The 18,896-nt window shown below is 44.9% G+C and overlaps 1 protein-coding gene across 3 annotated transcripts in view; it reads right to left on the reverse strand.

The window, feature by feature from the left end:
* The window catches only part of fgfrl1a (fibroblast growth factor receptor like 1a), a 458,305-nt gene that overhangs the window by 279,527 nt on the left and 159,882 nt on the right, over nucleotides 1–18,896 (reverse strand). For all 3 annotated transcript variants that reach the window (XM_085975483.1, XM_085975482.1, XM_085975481.1), the window contains exon 3: nucleotides 15,544–15,816. In XM_085975483.1, the coding sequence (XP_085831609.1) occupies nucleotides 15,544–15,816 (273 nt within the window). The remainder of the gene's footprint in view (nucleotides 1–15,543; nucleotides 15,817–18,896) is intronic.

Raw genomic sequence — 18,896 nt, forward strand, 5'->3', positions numbered from 1 at the left:
TAGGAGCAGGAGTAGGCCATTCGGCCCCTCGAGCCTGCTCCGCCATTCAATGCGATCATGGCTGATCATCCAAATTCAGTACCCAGTCCCTGCCTTCTCCCCATACCCCTTGATTCGTAATTTACAAAATTCTTCTCCCAAAATCTAGCCAATTGCTTTTTATAAATTGTATTTCAGAGAAAGAAGGTTTCTACTGACAGGGTAGAGTGCTGCTTACTTTCCAACAAAAATACTACAGCGTGCAATCAAAAGAAAAATGTTTTTAAAGCCAGTTAACTCACTTTTTAAAGGATGCTCGCTCCTACAACGTGAATTGGGTCTGACGGTTGGGCAGCTGCACTTTCCGTGATTCGGTTGTCCATTCCTTTGCCGCTCTGGAAGCTGAAAGTTCCTCGGCCCAAAGATCCATGGTCCTTCGATCACGGTGGATGTGCAAGGACGTGCCCACTGGGAACCTCCAGCACTGACCTCTCCAGACCATTCAGAGTCAGGAGGAAGTCCCCTCATTTTAAATATTACTGACGGGCACCTATTCCACCACTAGCACCTCTTGAGGAGCTGCCTGGGTAGGGTGTTAACCTGACTGCAGCATGCTTCGGCAAGGAGCAAACCCATTTCCCAAAGAGGCCTGAAACAGCTGTTAGGCCCCCCGAGTTGCATAGGCAATGGGCCTAACGGCTGTTTCATTCGGGCACCCTGGACGGTTACAGGGTGCCCGAACTATTATGGCATGCGGCGCACCTCCGCCGTAGAATGAGCACACGCATGGCGCATGCCACACTGGACCCATCAGCCCCGGTTTCTCGCCTAAAAAATGGGCACCGCACGATCCAATTTCTAGGCCAGTGAGCTACCCCCAATCAAGTAGACTGCCACCTAGTTTCACTCTGTCTAAACTCACACATGAAAGCTGGCTGTTTGGGGGAGGTACTGCGATATCCCGTGGAGCTATGCCCCAGTTTTAACTTATTACAAATTACAAAGTATTTACAGCACAGAAACAGGCCATTCAGCCCAACAGGTCCATGCCAGTATTTATGCTCCATTGTATGTTGTAATATATATTGATTGTATTATAATACAAACTGCATTGTTACATGCTGACTATATTAAATTACATACTATACCACAATATACTACATTATATACTGATTCTAACATATACAATGATTGTATTGCATTATATGCTGTATTGTAATATGTAAACATGCTATATATTATATATATTTGAAAACAGCATAGCAACCAGTGAACTTGATCAGTCCATTCTGCACTATAAGACTAACTAAACTAGTTAAAGATTGAGTGCTCTAATAGAATGCCCTCTAGGGGCAGCACTTGTACGTAGAATGGATATGAATTGAATTACATAATATAAATGATATTCAGAAATAATAGGGTTTAAAAACCATGAATATGAAATTAATTATTTTATTCATGAACTTTTAAAATCGCAAGCACTCATTTCAATGATACGAGGGACAAATTGCCGATTGCATTATTCCGGCAGTGTGGATCGCCTGCCCAGTGTGGAACTAGCTCAATCGTCATTCCATGGAAATCAATGGAATGGAAATCGAACCGGTCCCACGATAGGGTGGAGCAATCCGCTCCGCAAGATGACCATCCAGGCGGTCAACGTGAAGGTTTACCTCACTGAACTCACAATGATAGCAGTAGTGATTGGAAGGAATTCCTTTGTGGAAACAGAACCTGGGAAGAGCATGCTACTACTACTACTATTAATATTACTTTTTTTTATTCATTCATGGGATGTGGACGTCGCTGGCAAGGTCAGCATTTATTGCCCATCCCTAATTGCCGTTGAGAAGGTGGTGGTGAGCTGCCTTCTTGAACCGCTGTGGTGTGGTGAAGGTACTCCCACAGTGCTGTTAGGTAGGGAGTTCCAGGATTTTGGCCCAGTGATGATGAAGGATCGGCGATATACTTCCAAGTCAGGATGGTGTGTGACTTGGAGAGGAACTTGGAGGTGGTGGTGTTCCCAAGTGCCTGCTGCCCTTGTCCTTCTAGGTGGAAGAGGTTGCGGGTTTGGGAAGTGCTGTCAAAGAAGCCTTGGCGAGTTGCGGCAGTGCATCTTGTAGATGGTGCACACTGTAGCCACGGTACGCCGGTGGTGGAGGGAGTGAATGTTTAAGGTGGTGGATGGGGTGCCAATCAAATGGGCTGCTTTGTCTTGGATGGTGACGAGCTTCTTGAGTGTTGTTGGAGCTGCACTCATCCAGGCCCTTGTAGATGGTGGAAAGGCTTTTTGGATTCAGGAGGTGAGGCACTTGCCACAGAATACCTAGGGCTAGATTTTCATTCAGAAGTCGGGTTGGAGGCGGGACTACAACTTTCGGGGTTGTAGTCCCGCCTCCATCGAGATGCGGCCAATCCACGCGATTTTAACTTGATTGACCTTGTTGAGCCCGCCCAGCCACCCGGCAACAGGTGATGTCACAGACTGAAATTTCATCTGTCAAGACGTTTTGACAGATGAAATATCAGTGTTTCACAGCTGTTTGAAGCTGTCAAACACTGACAGTCTGACTTCTAGCATGAGTTCTTCTCCACAAACTCAGTTAGAAATCTCTCCTGCATAGAAAGCTGCAGGCTGTCACTTTTGACAGATCGCAGCCATTCTGCTTTCTGTGCCGGTGAGATGAGGGACTCCCCGAACCTAAAGGAAGGCTGAAAAGGGAAGAAAATGTATGTAAAATTAATTTAATCACTTTAGACACACCAAACACACTTACCTTTGCACTCATGCACACATCACTCACCTGAACACCGACATCTCGACCCCTCCAAGTCCTTCAACCCGACTCCTCCAACTTGGCATGGTTTGGAGCCGTCGGGATTCCCACACTTCAAGCTTAAAAATAGGGATTAGGCTAAAAACTGCCTGTTAACTACCTGTTAACAGGCAGTTAATTGGCACTAATCCCTTCCCGCCTCGGGTAGGCAGGTCCCAGTGCGGGGCAGGTACCGGCCTCCTTTGAAATTGGCATGGAGGCGGGTTGGGGGCGGGATGGGGTCTGGACCCCCAATTTCAGGAATTTAACGCACGCCTCCAAACCCAACTCCACGGCCCAGTGAAAATTGAGCCCCTAGTCTCTGGCCTGCTCTTGTTGGCACAGTATTTTTGTGGCTGGTCCAGTTAATATTAATAATGCCGTTACTACTCCTAATACTGCTACTACAACAACTTGCATTTTTATAACAGCTTTAGCATAAAAAATATCTGCTGTTGCTTCACAGATCCATGAACAGAAAACAGGCTCCAAGCCAGGACAGGAGAGACTAGGAGGAGCAACCAAAAGTTTGACGAGATAAGCACCAAGGAGATTTTTAAAGGAGCAGAGAGCAGTTGAGAGGAAGAGAGGTTTAGGGAGGGACTTTCACACAGAAGTCCATGCAACACTGTATGATCGCCAAGGAGACAGAAAATAGAAGTTTCATAGAACATGCAAATATCACACTGAGCACAGCTAAACTTACAGGACGCCTGGAAGAAAATTGGAAATTGTACTCATATGTATAATATATCAGAGGATTTCTCGAGGAATTGCGTGTGGTAAGTACGTAACATGATATGCTGCATTATAATGGTTGGAGCATTATATCACATCATACACACAGTACTGCCATACAGAGCTGTGTTTAACCTCCTCCATCACTTTAAAGCTTCTCATTGCTGTAAACATCCTGAGGTCAATTGCAGGTTAATTGCTTTCAATGAGGGAAGTCTGCAGATTGGCAGGTGCTTGTAATGCCAGTTCCAGGTCAGGAGAAATCAGTATGAAATAACTGCCTTTCCTTCTCTTTTAATACCATTAACATTTTAAGTGTGATGTATGAAGTGTGATGAATGTTGTCAAAACTTAGAAAGAGTGACCGATAGATTCACAGCCAATGACTTACTTTTCAAGTGTAGTTCACTGTTGTAATGTAGGGAAACGTGGCAGTCAATTTGCACACCGCAAGGTCCCACAAAGAGCAATGAAACATCTGACCAGATCATCTGTTTTCATGATGTTGGTTGAGGGATAAATGTTGGCCACAATGGCGGGAGAATGCCACTGCTCTTCGTCAAATAGTGCCGTGAGACCTTTACATCCAGCTGAAGGAGCAGGTGGTGCCTCAGTTTAGCATCTCATTAAAAAAGCACCTCCAACAATGCAGCATTCCCTCAGCGCTCCACTGAAATGTCAGCCTAGATTACATGCTCAAGTCTCTAGAGTGGGGCTTGAATGCATAACCTTCTGTCTCAGAGGCAAGAGTGCTACCATTGAGCCAAGGCTCACACCTCGGAAGTTTGATGTATTGTACTAAATAACTAACGGGAGTGGGATGAATCACGGACATGAATAAGGCCTCTTGTTGGTTTTGGTTTGGTTTACCAACTTGGAACTAACTGGAATTTGCCCTTGAATATCCATTACTTTACATGTATTATTTTTGGACAAGGCGCAGAGTGACTACTACAGTGCTCATAGCTGAAGAGGAGTTTTCTTATTGTCTTGCGGGCACAGAAACATTTAGCAGGCCAGCCCATTTTAGTCAAAGCTTCAACCGGCTCCACCACACTTCTTCATGTTGAGCATTTTCCACTCTACGCTCAGCTCATCTGGGCAGACGTGTTACTTGAAATGAGCCAGAAGTTTGCAAGCGGGCAATGCACAGAAGCACAGGCAATGCTGCAGACAGATTTTATTAAAAGGCAGTAAGTCAGGTTGCCCCCATCGCATAGATCAAAAACAAGAAATGGTGGGGGGTGGGGAAACTGGAATGCTGACGCTTTGTACAGCTTGGGTCCTAAATCAATCAGAAAAATGGACAGCCTCACACTTTGATATTCACACGGATGTACAAGCTGCCTTCTGCTCCCAGGCATCTGCAAAGGATTGTGGAATAAACAGATCCATATGTTCTGCATGCCTCAAATTGACATCGGCCATATGTCAGCTTGTCAGGCGTCTGTTGTATTATCAGGTATGTGTGCAGAGTGCGAGGAACAAAAACGCAATCACATTTTACGCTTACATCAATGGAAAAACTCTTCATTTTCCTCGAAATCATAAACAGGTGTAATTCTGAACTCCGCTACTGTTGGGATCCCATATTCTCGGTAAAGGCTATTATTAGTGACAAGTCAGCACATTAAATCAGTCGATTCAGATGATGTCCTGAACCACCAAATTCAAAGCACCCTCCCACCACCGTCTGAGCCCCAAAATGAAATTGGTCTTTTGAAATCATGCTTGTATGTGTTAATCTTTCAGGATAGCATGGACTCTTGAGCTTGTGGGAATAGTCCGATTCTGTTTTCAGGTTATTTTCTTGTTGGTGCAGAGAATCACGCCAGATGTTGAGACGTGGGATCCTCCATATAATCAGTGTACAGAGATGACCGCCCTGAATGATTCCTGATTGCAACACAGCCGCTGCAAGTTCATCAGAGGCAAATCCACGATTGATCATCAGTAAATCAGTCAGTTATATAGAAAGTATAATGGATAGCTGGCAGTGATTATAAGGCACTAATCTAACAGAGGGGTTCATGTCACTCATAAACCATGAGGGCAAAGCTCAAGTGCTTTATAAACATCATTTGAACCCCATGAGATTAAATTACTGCCTTAAAAAAAAATCACACCTTGTTAATAGGCTTTTGTTATATACTACACATGGCTGAGTTTTATGAAAATGGTTTTATGCAGTTTTGGGGTGTTTTTTAAGCCACCAGCAACAGCTGTCTATGTGCATCACTACGAAACTAATTGTAAAATCCTATAAAATCCATCGCTCCAGTCAGATCTGTTCCAATCAACAAACATTCAGACTCTAAATAATTTCTATAAACCAAACAATTTGCCGGAAATGTAAATTTAAAAAAAGTTCAAGCCTAAATTAGAAACCAACAATCCCAATCTAAACTGTAACTAGACCAACAATCCCAGTCTAAACTGTAACTAGACCAACAATCCCAGTCTAAACTGTAACTAGACCAACAATCCCAGTCTAAACTGTAACTAGACCAACAATCCCAGTCTAAACTGTAACTAGACCAACAATCCCAGTCTAAACTGTAACTAGACCAACAATCCCAGTCTAAACTGTAACTAGACCAACAATCCCAGTCTAAACTGTAACTAGACCAACAATCTCAGTCTAAACTGTAACTAGACCAACAATCCCAGTCTAAACTGTAACTAGACCAACAATCCCAGTCTAAACTGTAACTAGACCAACAATCCCAGTCTAAACTGTAACTAGACCAACAATCCCAGTCTAAACTGTAACTAGACAACAATCCCAGTTCAAACTGTAACTAGACCAACAATCCCAGTCTAAACTGTAGCTAGACCAACAATCCCAGTCTAAACTGTAACTAGACCAACAATCCCAGTCTAAACAGTAACTAGACCAACAATCCCAGTCTAAACTGTAACTAGACCAACAATCCCAGTCTAAACTGTAACTAGACCAACAATCCCAGTCTAAACTGTAACTAGATCAACAATCCCAGTCTAAACTGTAACTAGACCAACAATCCCAGTCTAAACTGTAACTAGACCAACAATCCCAGTCTAAACTGTAACTAGACCAACAATCCCAGTCTAAACTGTAACTAGACCAACAATCCCAGTCTAAACTGTAACTAGACCAACAATCCCAGTCTTCTCTTCTTCTTCTTAGGCAGTCCCTTGGAACCGAGGATGACTTGCTTCCACATTAAAAATGAGCTCGCAAGTGGCTGATTAGTCCAATGCAGGACCTACAGTGTTTGTCACAGGTGGGGCAGACGGTGGTTGAAGGGGTGGGTGGGTGGGGTGCTTGGGTTGATGTGCGCTCCTTGCGCTGCCTGTGCTTGGCTTCCGCTTGCTCCCGGCGAAGAGACTCAAGGTGTTCGGCGCCTTCCCGGATGCTTCTCCCCCACTTTGTGTGGTCTTGGGCCAGGGATTCCCAGGTGTCGGTGGGGATGTTACACTTTTTCAAGGAGGCTTTGAGGGTGTCCTTGAAGCGTTTCCTCTGCCCACCTGGGGCTCTCTTGCCATGCTGGAGCTCCGAGTGGAGCGCTTGTTTTGGGAGTCTCGTATCAGGCATGCGGACAATGTGACCCGTCCATCGGAGCTGATTGAGCGTGGTCAGAGCTTCGATGCTGGGGATGTTGGCCTGAGCAAGAACACTGACGTTGGTGTGCCTATCCTGCCAATGGATTTGCAGGATCTTGCGGAGGCAGCGTTGGTGGTACCTCTCCAGTGCTTTGAGGTGCCTGCTGTACATGGTCCATGTCTCTGAGGCATACAGCAGGGCAGGTATCACTGCTGCCCTGTAGACCATGAGCTTAGTGCCGGGTTTGAGGTCCTGGTCTTCAAACACTCTCTTCCTCAGGCGACCGAAGGCTGCACTGGCACACTGAAGGCGGTGTTGGACTTCGTCGTTGACATCTGCCCTTGTTGACAGAAGGCTCCCGAGGTATGGAAAGTGGTCCACGTTGTCCAAGGCTTTGTCGTGGATTTTGATAATCGGGGGGCAGCACTGTGTGGCGGGGGCAGGTTGGTAGAGGACCTTTGTCTTACGGATGTTTAGTGTAAGGCCCATGCTCTCGTATGCTTCAGTGAAGGTGTTTACGATGGTTTGGAGTTCGACCTCCGAGTGAGCGCAGACGCAAGCGCCGTCTGCATACTGTAATTCGACGACAGAGGATGGGGCGACCTTGGATCTGGACTGGAGGTGACGGAGGTTGAACAGTTTCCCGTTTGTTCTGTAAATTAGCTCCACTCCAGTGGGGAGCTTACTGAGGGTGAGATGGAGCACTGCAGCAAGGAAGATTGAGAAGAGCGTTGGTGCGATGACATAGCCTTGCTTGACCCCGGTTCATACGTGAATTGGGTCTGTGGTGGAACCGTTGGTCAGTCTAAACTGTAACTAGACCAACAATCCCAGTCTAACCCATTGATAGATAAGAACATAAGAAACAGGAGCAGGAGTAGGCCATTTGGACCTTCGAGCCTGTTCCGCCATTCAATAAGATCATGGCTGATCCTCTTATTTTTACTTTGAGTCTATAAATGTGGTTAAAAGGAATTGGCATCTCTGATCTGTAGTACCTGGCTGTGAATCTGGCGAGGACATGGTAAGGTGCTGTATAAATGCAAGTTTTCTTTAACCTAAAGGTCCAAAATAATGGGCCAGAATTTGCCGTAGCTGGGCATCTAACAGCGACTGCCGTTAATTAGACTTGCCCATGCATGGTTAGGTTTATAACTTTTTTGCATGGCAAGTTGCTGGAAGCACAAGCTGATAACAGCGCAGCGAGGGAAACAGGGCATCTGGGACCTGTGTGAACAGGGAAAGCAACAGGTTATCTCCTTAACCAATCAGATTAAAGGATTGGGAAATAAGGGGAGACTGGATAGGCATTTGAGGGAAATACACTTGCAGGGCTACGGGGATAGAGCAGGGGAATGGGACTGACTGGATTGCTCTACAGAGAGCCGGCATGGACTCGATGGGCCGAATGGCCTCCTTCTGTGCCGTTATGACTCTATGACTGTGACTCTATGACTAAAGAGTGCAAGGACTGAGAAAGAAGTGTAAATTAGAGTGGGCGAATTGAATGTCAAATCAGGTACAGAAAAAGAAATAAAGAGAGGGGAAGAAAGATTGGATTAAGAGAGAGAGAAAAAAAGAGACCGACAGGAAATGTAAAAAAATTAAAAATTTAACATTTTTTAAATCTCCAACAATTAAAACCTGAAGGAATGAGACTACACACTTGTAATAGTTAGATTTCAGTGCCAGAGAGATTAATTGGCTGTAATTAACACTTAGGACATCGTTAAAAGAGTACGGGCACTTGAACTGGCAAAACTTAACTTTATGTGGCAGGTTTAGATTGGATCTACCGCGGAAATACAGGAGCTTCACGCCATTCAGTGCATTTCAAAGGGGAGGCAGACGGCGAGATGCCGTTTTCACGAAGGTAACGGCGGAGCGGCGCAACCCAGACAGAAACTTCTGGAAATAACAACAGAAAATGCTGGAAAAACTCAGCAGGCCAGGGCAGCATCCGTGGAGAGAGAAACAGAGTCAATGTTTCAGGTCGAAGACCTTTCGTCAGACTTTTGGATATTGGCGTTTAACTGCACGTCTGCCCCATGCCTGAGGTTGCTGTGCCATTTACGCGTAAATAACGGCGAGCGCCATTAGCCTCACCGTTAGTTTGACAGCAGGATCTGGCCCAATAACACAGCCATCTACTTAAACCATCTTTTTGCGTTTGCCTCCGCATAAATGCTGCGGATTTCTCAGGCGATGAAGAAGCGGAGTTAGCATGAGCGATTGCACTTTGCCTGCAGGGAGAGTGTGTTTGTATCTATATACCCGGCTGGCTTTAAACTGCTAGTAAACTGTTTCTCACTTGGCTGCCGTGTGTGCGTCTGTTTTGAATGAAGACCAAAATCTGTTACAGTCAGGCTGCCTTGCACACTCTCCCAATTGGCAGACAATGTAGCTATGAACTTTATTTGTGTGGCCTTTTACATTGCAGATAATTCTTCACACCTCTTCATGGCTCCATCTGGACAAAGTAAGACAGGATTTATTTGGTGCTGCAAATGTGTCATTGGACAGGCTGAGACATTACTAAAATGAACAGTGATTTCATGACTGGGAGGATTTGCTATTGAGTGGCCTGGAGTGAAGGCAAAAAAACCTTTCCAGATACTTAACAAATTATCATCTTTACAATGCATTAAGCGCATGTTTTTAAATCAAGCCTCTTTATTTCTCCTTTCAGGATTTATCCCCTCCTATACGGCAGGCACTGTTAGGTTAACAAGCACTGTCACCCTCCGTTCTGCATTCTACTCATGTGAGGTCTAAATTGGCTGGCTATTTGACCATCTTCAATTTGTGCCCTGGTCTGGGAATGGGTCTCTCTGTGCCATACTCAGCAGTGGTGTGTGGACTGTGCAGGGACATCATGAGGGACGGTTGCCGTGCATAATCTTCTGGCGCCAGCTGTCAAAACTCTGTCCTTTCACTGGGAAGAGCCCTGTGGCATTAGATTAGGTGTAAATATCATGGATACTGCGAGGAAAGTGGTCATTAATGTGCACAATCCCAAATCAGCGGTAGCATGCAATCTTCACAGTAATGGAATGAAAACCCTTTGGATTTATGTATGTGATGGCATTACTGAAGAGAGAGAAAGAAAAGAAAGATTTGCATTTATATAGCACCTTTCACAACTTCAGGATGCCCCAAAGTGCTTTACAGCCAAGGAACCATCTTTTGAAGTGTAGTCACTGTTGTATAAGCATGCACAACAGTGACAACAAGCTTTGTGACTACAAACATGAGTACAAGCAAATATTCCTTAATCCCTAGAGAGCTGCATAAATTGATAAAAACCATGATATATTAGGGATTGCAGGTGATATCGATATACTACTGGCATAGCCAAATAAAGCATCGGTCCCCTGTTTCTTGGCCCTGCAAACCGAATAGCGGCTCACTGCTGTGATGCCGTAGAAACGAAGAGATGTCATTACCATGACTGCCACATGGCGGGAAGGGCTGACTGAAGATTGGCCCTGCAGCTTATTGTTCAGAAGGAGGCAGAGGTGACCAACCACCTCCCTGGGCAGTCTCAGCCTTTGCATGCTCTGCGTCTCCATTACATAGGAACAAGAGTAGGCCATTCAATCCCTCGAGCCTGTTCCGCCAGCCAGTAAGATCATGGCTGATCTGATTAGCGACAGGAAGCTGCTTCTTGGCATATAAACATGGCCCTGGGGATAGTTGGCATTGGCAATTTTGACTGTTCTATTAATCCTTTGCTCCTGCTTGGGCCTCTGTCTTTGGCAGGGTTACAGTTCGGCACATATTGCAGTTGTAATGCTCACAAGCATGTTCACCCACCCAGGAGATAGAATAACTCCAAGTCATGTTTCCAGTAGCGAACGTAATCGCTAACACAGACTTAATGGACCACAGAGCCAGTTTCTGCACTGTGGCTTATTCCAAGCTGTAGCATTCTAAGGGGCAGAAATCAGTTATCATTGCGCCCATTTTCCATCCAGAAAACAGCGGGGTGGGGGGGGGGGGTGGAATGGCCAATTTCTCCAGGCTACGCCCAGCATTCCAAGGACGCCTGAAAAACATGCAATATTGGTCTCAAACAATTTTCAGGATTGGCATTGCAGCAACACTGCCCCAGTCCTGGTTTTCCACAGCTTTAAATGCCCACCTGTATGCTCACTAGCAATAGAAACATGCTTGTTGATTGCTATCCAGTGACGCCACTTAAAAAGTGTGTTGATGTGAGAGTGAGCATGAAAGCTGGAGGGAAACAGGATCTGGCTTGTGATGCCTGCCATCACACCTGTTGGTCAGTAACTTGGGCAAGGGGCAACCAGCAGATACCCCAGCATGAATGAATGGTTTAAGAAGGGGAGACAATCGGAAGAGCGGAGATGATTTTAAAAGACAATATGCATATTACGGATTAGAAAAAGGCTGTTGCTAGCATCTTACTTATTTAAACTGAACGGGGACGAATGGGACTGAAGATCTACAGACAACTTCTCCAACATCCCAACACATGGAAGAACAAATTTCAACAGCTTTCAAGCACTTTGACATATCCAAATGGCATCTGTTACAAGATGACTAAAAAGCCAACTTGATGAATTTACTCAACAAGCCATTGATTGTGGATAGCTAAATATATATATGCGAGATAGATTGATAAATAGACATCAAGCCAGTTCTGTAGGAAGCGTTTTAGTTTAATATATTTTTAAACTGGACCCATAATACAGGTAGACTATCCTTTATCTGAACTTCCGAAAACCGAAAACCTCTAAAAACCGAAAGTTTTTTCGTTCAGCGTAAGTCATGCGCAAGACATGACCAGAGTGGCGCATGACTTACGCTGAGCAGGGCAGAGGGTCACAGAGTTCCCTCCTGGGTAGGAGATTGCAGGCCGAGCCGGGCAGTGTGAAGGAGGTACCAGGAGAGTGAACCCATCAATACAGCGGCCGGTCCGATAGCTGCAGCGGCCCGTCCGATATTCTTTTCTCCCCCGACCCGACCCGCGGCCTGTCCGATATTCCTTTCTCCCCCCCACACCCGACCCGACCCGACCCGACCCCCGACCCGTCCGATATTCTTTTCTCCCGACCCGACCCGAACCGCGGCCCGTCCGATATTCTTTTCTCCCCCCTGACCCCCGCCGACCCGGACCCCCCCCCCCGACCCGACCCGGACCCCCCCGACCCCGACCTGAACCGCGGCCCGTCCGATATTCTTTTCTCCCCCCCCCCCCACCCGACCTGATTTGCGGGCCAGCTTAGTAGGAGTCAGCCGATATCCGGCTTTCCAGAGAAGCAGGAAGGGGAATGAGACACGGAACAGTTGCAAGAGGTAGCCTGAACTTTTAAAATTTATATTAAATACAAATTTCCCAGTCTTCTGAAATCCGAAAAAATCCAAAAACCGAAACTCAGCTGGTCCCAAGGCTTTCGGATAAGGGATAGTTTACCTGTATTGTGGTTCCTAAGCTGGTGTGCGTTGTGAGGTGTAAAAGATGAGTAAATGGTGCTTGCTGGAAATGCAAGACCACCATGTTTTAAAGGTCAGAGGTCATGCCTTCTGTGGTTTCTCAAGCACTGGGGAATAGGCTGCGTTTTGAAATTATAAATATTCTCCGAGAACAAATCTGACCTGGAAGGATTTACCCTCAATTACCAAGCAGTGAATAAAATTAAGTGAACTAGACACAAGATATTAGCCTATCCCAGAGTAGCCTAGTCTGGTCAGTGGCAGGACATCACGCATGTTAACAAACCACTTAGCAAGGACAAATACCAACAACTCAGAGGTTGAAGGTAGCATAGCCTCAAGGGTAGTTTAAACAGAGAAGGTTACAGTCACTTAGATTAGGGGTTCATAGTCTCAGCAGAAGTTTATTACAATTCATGGTTCAAGGAACCTAGTTCAAAAATTGTTGGTGGTGGGAATCGACCGTAATCTTGGCGCTCAGAATTAATTGGAGAGGTTAAATAGTAAATCTAGTAGGCAAAGGTTATGGCTGATTTGGATGTTAGCCATTTTCAGTAATCCAAACTGACCCGTTTATAAACAGGATTTGAATTAAAATTTCCCAAGAGCTCTCTGCTTTTGAAAACTGGTTTAGCATTTTTGCAAACCACGAGGTTCTCCTTTAATTGCGGGATTAAGGCACAAATTCGGCTGTTACAATTCATTTCCTATTTACTCCTATTGCAGGTACAATATTGAAATGCAACTCCCCATTCCAACATGAGTGTTGCCCACTAACTCCCACTTTCCTGACAATTACACAGGATGTACCGCTTAGCACGAGTTTCTCACACTTCCGCACACAAACAGCTACTTGATTAAAAAAATAAAATTACCCTTTCCACAATGTAAATACTAAAGGAGGAAACCTGGTCATTTCCCATGGCGCGATCGGGAATAGTCCAGCACCATTTTTGTTGTTGGCACTTTGTCGCAGGGTTAACAGCAAGCAACCTAACAACACTTTCTGTGATCCTGGGACACTTCTATGCAACACAGATAAAAATGTCACCACATTGCTTATTCGCAAATACAATGGGAAAGATTCACCCGTAACTTTCCAATGAGGCAATTATGCTCCTTAGTGTTGTATCTGAAAGAGCTATCAAAAATATCCACTTTAGTTTCAGTGCTTCCTTCCCCAATCATGGGCAAGTACTAATGAAGCAGATGTGTTAAAAAAAAATAGCCATTTGCTATGAAAACTGTCAAGTTTCCACAGTAGAGGACAATTTCAGGAAGTCCTTGGGGCTGATTTTCATGGCTCACCATTTGGCCTGGTACTTGAACAGGCTCAGCGCGCCCTCAGTATGCTGTGCTTGTTCAGGTACCAGGCCAAATGGTCAAGCTGCGGTCAATTTTGGTGTCCGTCAACGTGACTTGTGAGCACCTCAGGTACAGACCCACAATCCTCATCGGGCCGAGTGCCAGAAAACAGGGGAGTAAAATGGGATGGCCAGGGGCCTGGCTGGTGGCTCGGGGTCTTGTGGAACAGCAGCCAGAGGCTTCTAGGCCTGAAAATCGATTTCTGCCTTATGTCGGGGTCACCGGCATAAGGCCCAACACCATCATCATCGCGTGCCCCTCAATATATGAACCAAACCAGCGAAAGTAGAGGAAATTGAGGCAGAAGATCCGGCAACACTTCATTTACATTATACTGGGGTCTGTTCTCACTGGAGGGACAAGCCCAGCTTACCCCGCCCCGCCCCACCCCTCGACCTGAAAAGCCCCAGAAATCGCAAGATAATGTAAAAGCTTCTTTTTCCTGACCTTTGCACTTGGGAAATCGATATTTTCCAGGGGCCAAGCAGGAAAATTGTCCCATTGTCCCATTGCTATATCCTTTGAACCAGTCCTGCGACCAGTAGCGAAAAGCTCACCATGGGTCACACAGGTGCACAGAGCAACCTTCCTGAAGGTGACCCTCTGTTGTGAAAAGTTGGATCCTTCACGGCAGAAGGCAATAATTTTTAAATTTGTGTTTTGTTAAGTCGCTTCAAAAAATCTATGCCGGGCCTACAGGGCCCAGCAGAGTTAAAACAGGGGGCATTATAAATATCATCAGCTGTTTATGTTTTTTTGTAAGCAGTCTAGAAATCTTGCTCCAACCAGAATCCTGAAGGACCATAAATATTCTTGGTGACCTAATTACACGTCTATCAGGCTCCAGTGTGATTTGTTTACATCAATCACGGCAGGTAGAGTCTATTGAACAAATAGGCTAAGCAAGCCAATGGCCCAACAGGTAAGGTGATCCGAGCTGGACCAGTAGTAGGAAGCTTATTAGTGCTCCGTACTGGTAGTTTGACAGCTTTAGTTGGTTAAACTCCAGCAGTACAAGCTTTGGCTGTTGCGTGTGAGGTGTGTCCCAAAGGGAAGAGAATAAGCACTCTATAGTGGGCAAATGGAGACTACTTATGTGGGTTTCTGAGTAGCTTGGCTTGAAACAGCTTAATCACAAAAAAATGAGAGAAAGAAGAATACAACAGAAAACGTTACAATTTATAAATCCAGGGCATGACGTCTTCATTTACTGAGCTATTTGCACCGATTCCTTCTCACACTAAGGAAGTGCTAACTCAATGATGCAGAACAGTGCACTTCATACAGGTTTATCGATCTAACTTGTACTTGGTTTTTTGAGTCCTAAATGAAGAATGTCCATTTTATGCCACATAGCAAAACCTGACTTTAAGGCGGACAGCTCTCAGTGATAAATAGAGCCCATGCTGTCTTTGACTAGCATCTATGAAACAATCAACCACAAAGCCCAGGGTAATAGAGCTTAGTTTAACCGACCTATATGGAATATGCAGATGGAAAAGTAATGCATCAATCCTGCTTAACGGAGCTCAGAGGACACCTGAATTAGATGGAGCGGAACAAAAAACAAAGCAGCTTCCTGCCTTACTCAGTACTTACTAATCACGATGAGGGTGTAGTTGAGGTTAATGCTGCCAAAACCATTAGTAGCCTTGCAGATGTATGTCCCGGCATCTTCAGCTTCCACTTCTTTGATTTTCAGACCCTGACGGAGGACTCGGAATCGCGTCCAGCCGCTGTGAATGGTGCGGCCATCTTTTGTCCACATGGTCAATGGCGGGGGGTCACCCTCTACTGGGCACGGCAGCTTGATCGTTCGCCCTAACCTCACTGTCTGTCGGTTGATCACTCTTTCAGAAATCTGTGGCGGACCTGAGGATCAAGGAAAAGAGCGGTTGGTTTAGTGGCCAAACAGAGATTATTATGTTTCAAGTTGCATCATACAGTTTAAAACACTCTCTTAAGGACACTAGCAGATCTCCCGTGGCACTGCACATGGCAATTGAGGTGACACACTGTTTTACAATGACAGGGGCATTGTACCGTGTACCGGCCAAAGTATTAGTCTGCTGCTAAGGTCCAGGTGTGTTTAAGCTAGCCCGTCCATTTAGGGGCCACATCGTTCTAAACAGGTACATCCTGAGGTTAGAGATTAATTGCCGTTGGTGAGGGAAGTTTGCTGTTTGGCAGCTGCTCATAAGGGTTAAACTCCAGGTCAGAAGAAATCAGCTTGAAATGATTGCCTTCGCTTTAATACTTTTGACACTTTGGAGTATGACACCTGAAGTGTGATAGCCACATATGACAATACACATATATATCTCATATTACACCAATCTATGTCAGTGTAGGACGGTTTTCATCAGAACAGAGGGGATTAAGGGATGATTCGATAGATGTGTTTACAATTATGATGGGATGGGGCAGAATAGATAGAAACGGACTGTTTCCAGTGGTTGCATGCTCTAGGACATAGATGTAAGATTAAATGTAAGAGATTTAGGGTAGAGAGCAGGAGAAACATCTTTACACAGAGATATCTAAAAATAGATTGGATAGGTGGTTGAAGGTAAAGGGAATAATGGGATGTCGGAACAAGTGGACACATGGGATTAGATCTACTGCTTGTGTGGAGGATGAGCACCAACACACATGTTGTAATTTAGTTGTAATTCTATGTAATTTGACCAAATCCAATTCTGTCTTCAGCTAACATATACGCACACATATACACACATTTGCTAGCAAGGGTATTGGATTGTAATCAGCAGTGCTTGACTCTTAATCCCCTCAGGGCAACTGGCAATAGGCAATAAATGCAGCCATGCAATTACCATGCACATCCCAAGAACAAATTAAAAAACACCCTCAGCAATTTTCTGCCTATGATGCCGAGGCCAAGTGATGCAGAGGCCAATTGTACAACATAAGAACATAAGAAATAGGAGCAGGAGTAGGCCGTACAGCCCCTCGAGCCTGCTCTGCCATTCAATAAGATCATGGCTGATCTTTGACCTCAACTCCACATTTCCGTCTGATCCCCATATCCCTTGCTTCCCCTAGAGTCCAAAAATCGATCTATCTCAGTCTTGAATACACTCAATGACTGAGCATCCAAAACCGTCTGGGCAGAGAATTCCAAAGATTCACAACCCTCTGAGTGAAGAAATTCCTCCTCATCTCAGTCTTAAATGGTCGACCCCTTATCCTGAGACTATGCCCCCTAGTTCTAGACTCTCTAGCCAGGGGAAACAGCCTCTCAGCATCTACTCTGTCAATCCCCCTCAGAACCTTATATGTTTCAATGAGATCACCTCTCATTCTTCTAAACTCCAGTGAGTGTAGGCCCAATCTACTCAATCTCTCATCATAGGGCAGCACTCTCATCCCAGGAATCAATCTAGTGAATCTTCATCTCAGGAATCAATCTTGTGCCCCTTAATGCAGCTAACTCAGCGCAGAATGGAGATCCAACCTGAGACCTTCTTAGTCTGGATAACACTACACCATACAATGATTTACCCACCGAGTGCGTGTCATATCAAAAAAAATATTTAAAAACACAATCAATCTTCGTTACCAGGTTGGGGGAAGGGTGATTCTGCAATCCGGCGCTTCCAATAGGAGTGGCAGCATTTGCAGTGGGCACGTCTCAAGACACTGTGGCCACGCAGGCTATGGTTTCCCAAGATGCTCTGCCTGTGAGCACTGTGGAATCACCCTTTTGGCACCGTAACTTTGCACTTTATTCCCTGACCTTGTAAGTTCGCTTACAATACAAGGTAACATAGGGTGTTTGTAATAGTGCAGCATTTCAGGTAAATGGAATCTAAATCTAGAAATAACTGTTGAATACATTAAGGAATGAACATGTAACGCATTCTCATGACATTCCTCTGTCCGTTATTTCAACATAGGTGTATGCTAAGGTTGGACAGTGGGATCAGCCTCGTGGCTTTTCCCTGCACTTCCTTCATATCTTGAATATCTTTTTCCTTTATGTTTTGGTGACCAATACTGAACACAATACTCAAGATACAGTTTGACCAAGGCACTGTATAGTTTTATCTTCCAACTTATACTCATTTTCAGGTCTATTCCATTCAATTTGCCAACATTTGCTCTACGGTGATTTGACATATTAATTATTGAATCTACTATCATGTCCAGATTCCTTTCTGTTTTGCCTTTAGCTATTTTTACATCCGCGATAGTATACTTGTGACATCCAGTTTTTCTACCTAGATGTAGTACTTGATAAAATATTTTTTTGTATCTAGCTTCATCTGCCATAATTTGCCCAATTACAGATTTTATCTAACTCCATTAAAGCAGATTGGAGCCCAGCATTAAACACTGGGGCACTTCACTTACTGCATGTTACAGGAGAATAATATGTATTACTAGGGAACCAGAAATGCTTTGTATCTTATAGATAAAAAGTATGCCCTGCATGTACTATATCACTGAAGTATTAATCACAGTGCAGTATGACTACAGTGTAAGTTATGTGGTAGAATATCACAGTATTAATCACACAGAACAATATCACTACATTATGAATCATGTGGTACAATGTCATTGCAATGTGTCACATGTCACTGCAGTATGAATGATAATGAATCTACCTTATTCTTGCTTTTAGCATGTGAAATACATGGAATATTTTCTTTCTCAGCGCTTTCTATTTCAGCTGAGAACTCCCTCCCTAACAGCACCGTGGGAGTACCTTCACCACACGGGCTGCAGCGGTTCAAGAAAGCGGCTCACAGGGGCAATTAGGGACGGGTAATAAATGCCGGCCTTGCCAGCGACACCCACATCCCATGAATGAATTAAAAAGAAGTCTAAGGTCAAAGGGTTTTAAGGTTTATGGAACAATGGTGGGTAGATAGAGTTAAGTTGCAGATCAGCCATGATCTAATTGAATGGCGGAACTGACTCGATGGGGT

Source organism: Somniosus microcephalus, chromosome 2, assembly GCF_052327205.1.
Source record: "Somniosus microcephalus isolate GS21.2 chromosome 2, FLI_Smic_1.0, whole genome shotgun sequence".
Classification (NCBI taxonomy): domain Eukaryota; kingdom Metazoa; phylum Chordata; class Chondrichthyes; order Squaliformes; family Somniosidae; genus Somniosus; species Somniosus microcephalus.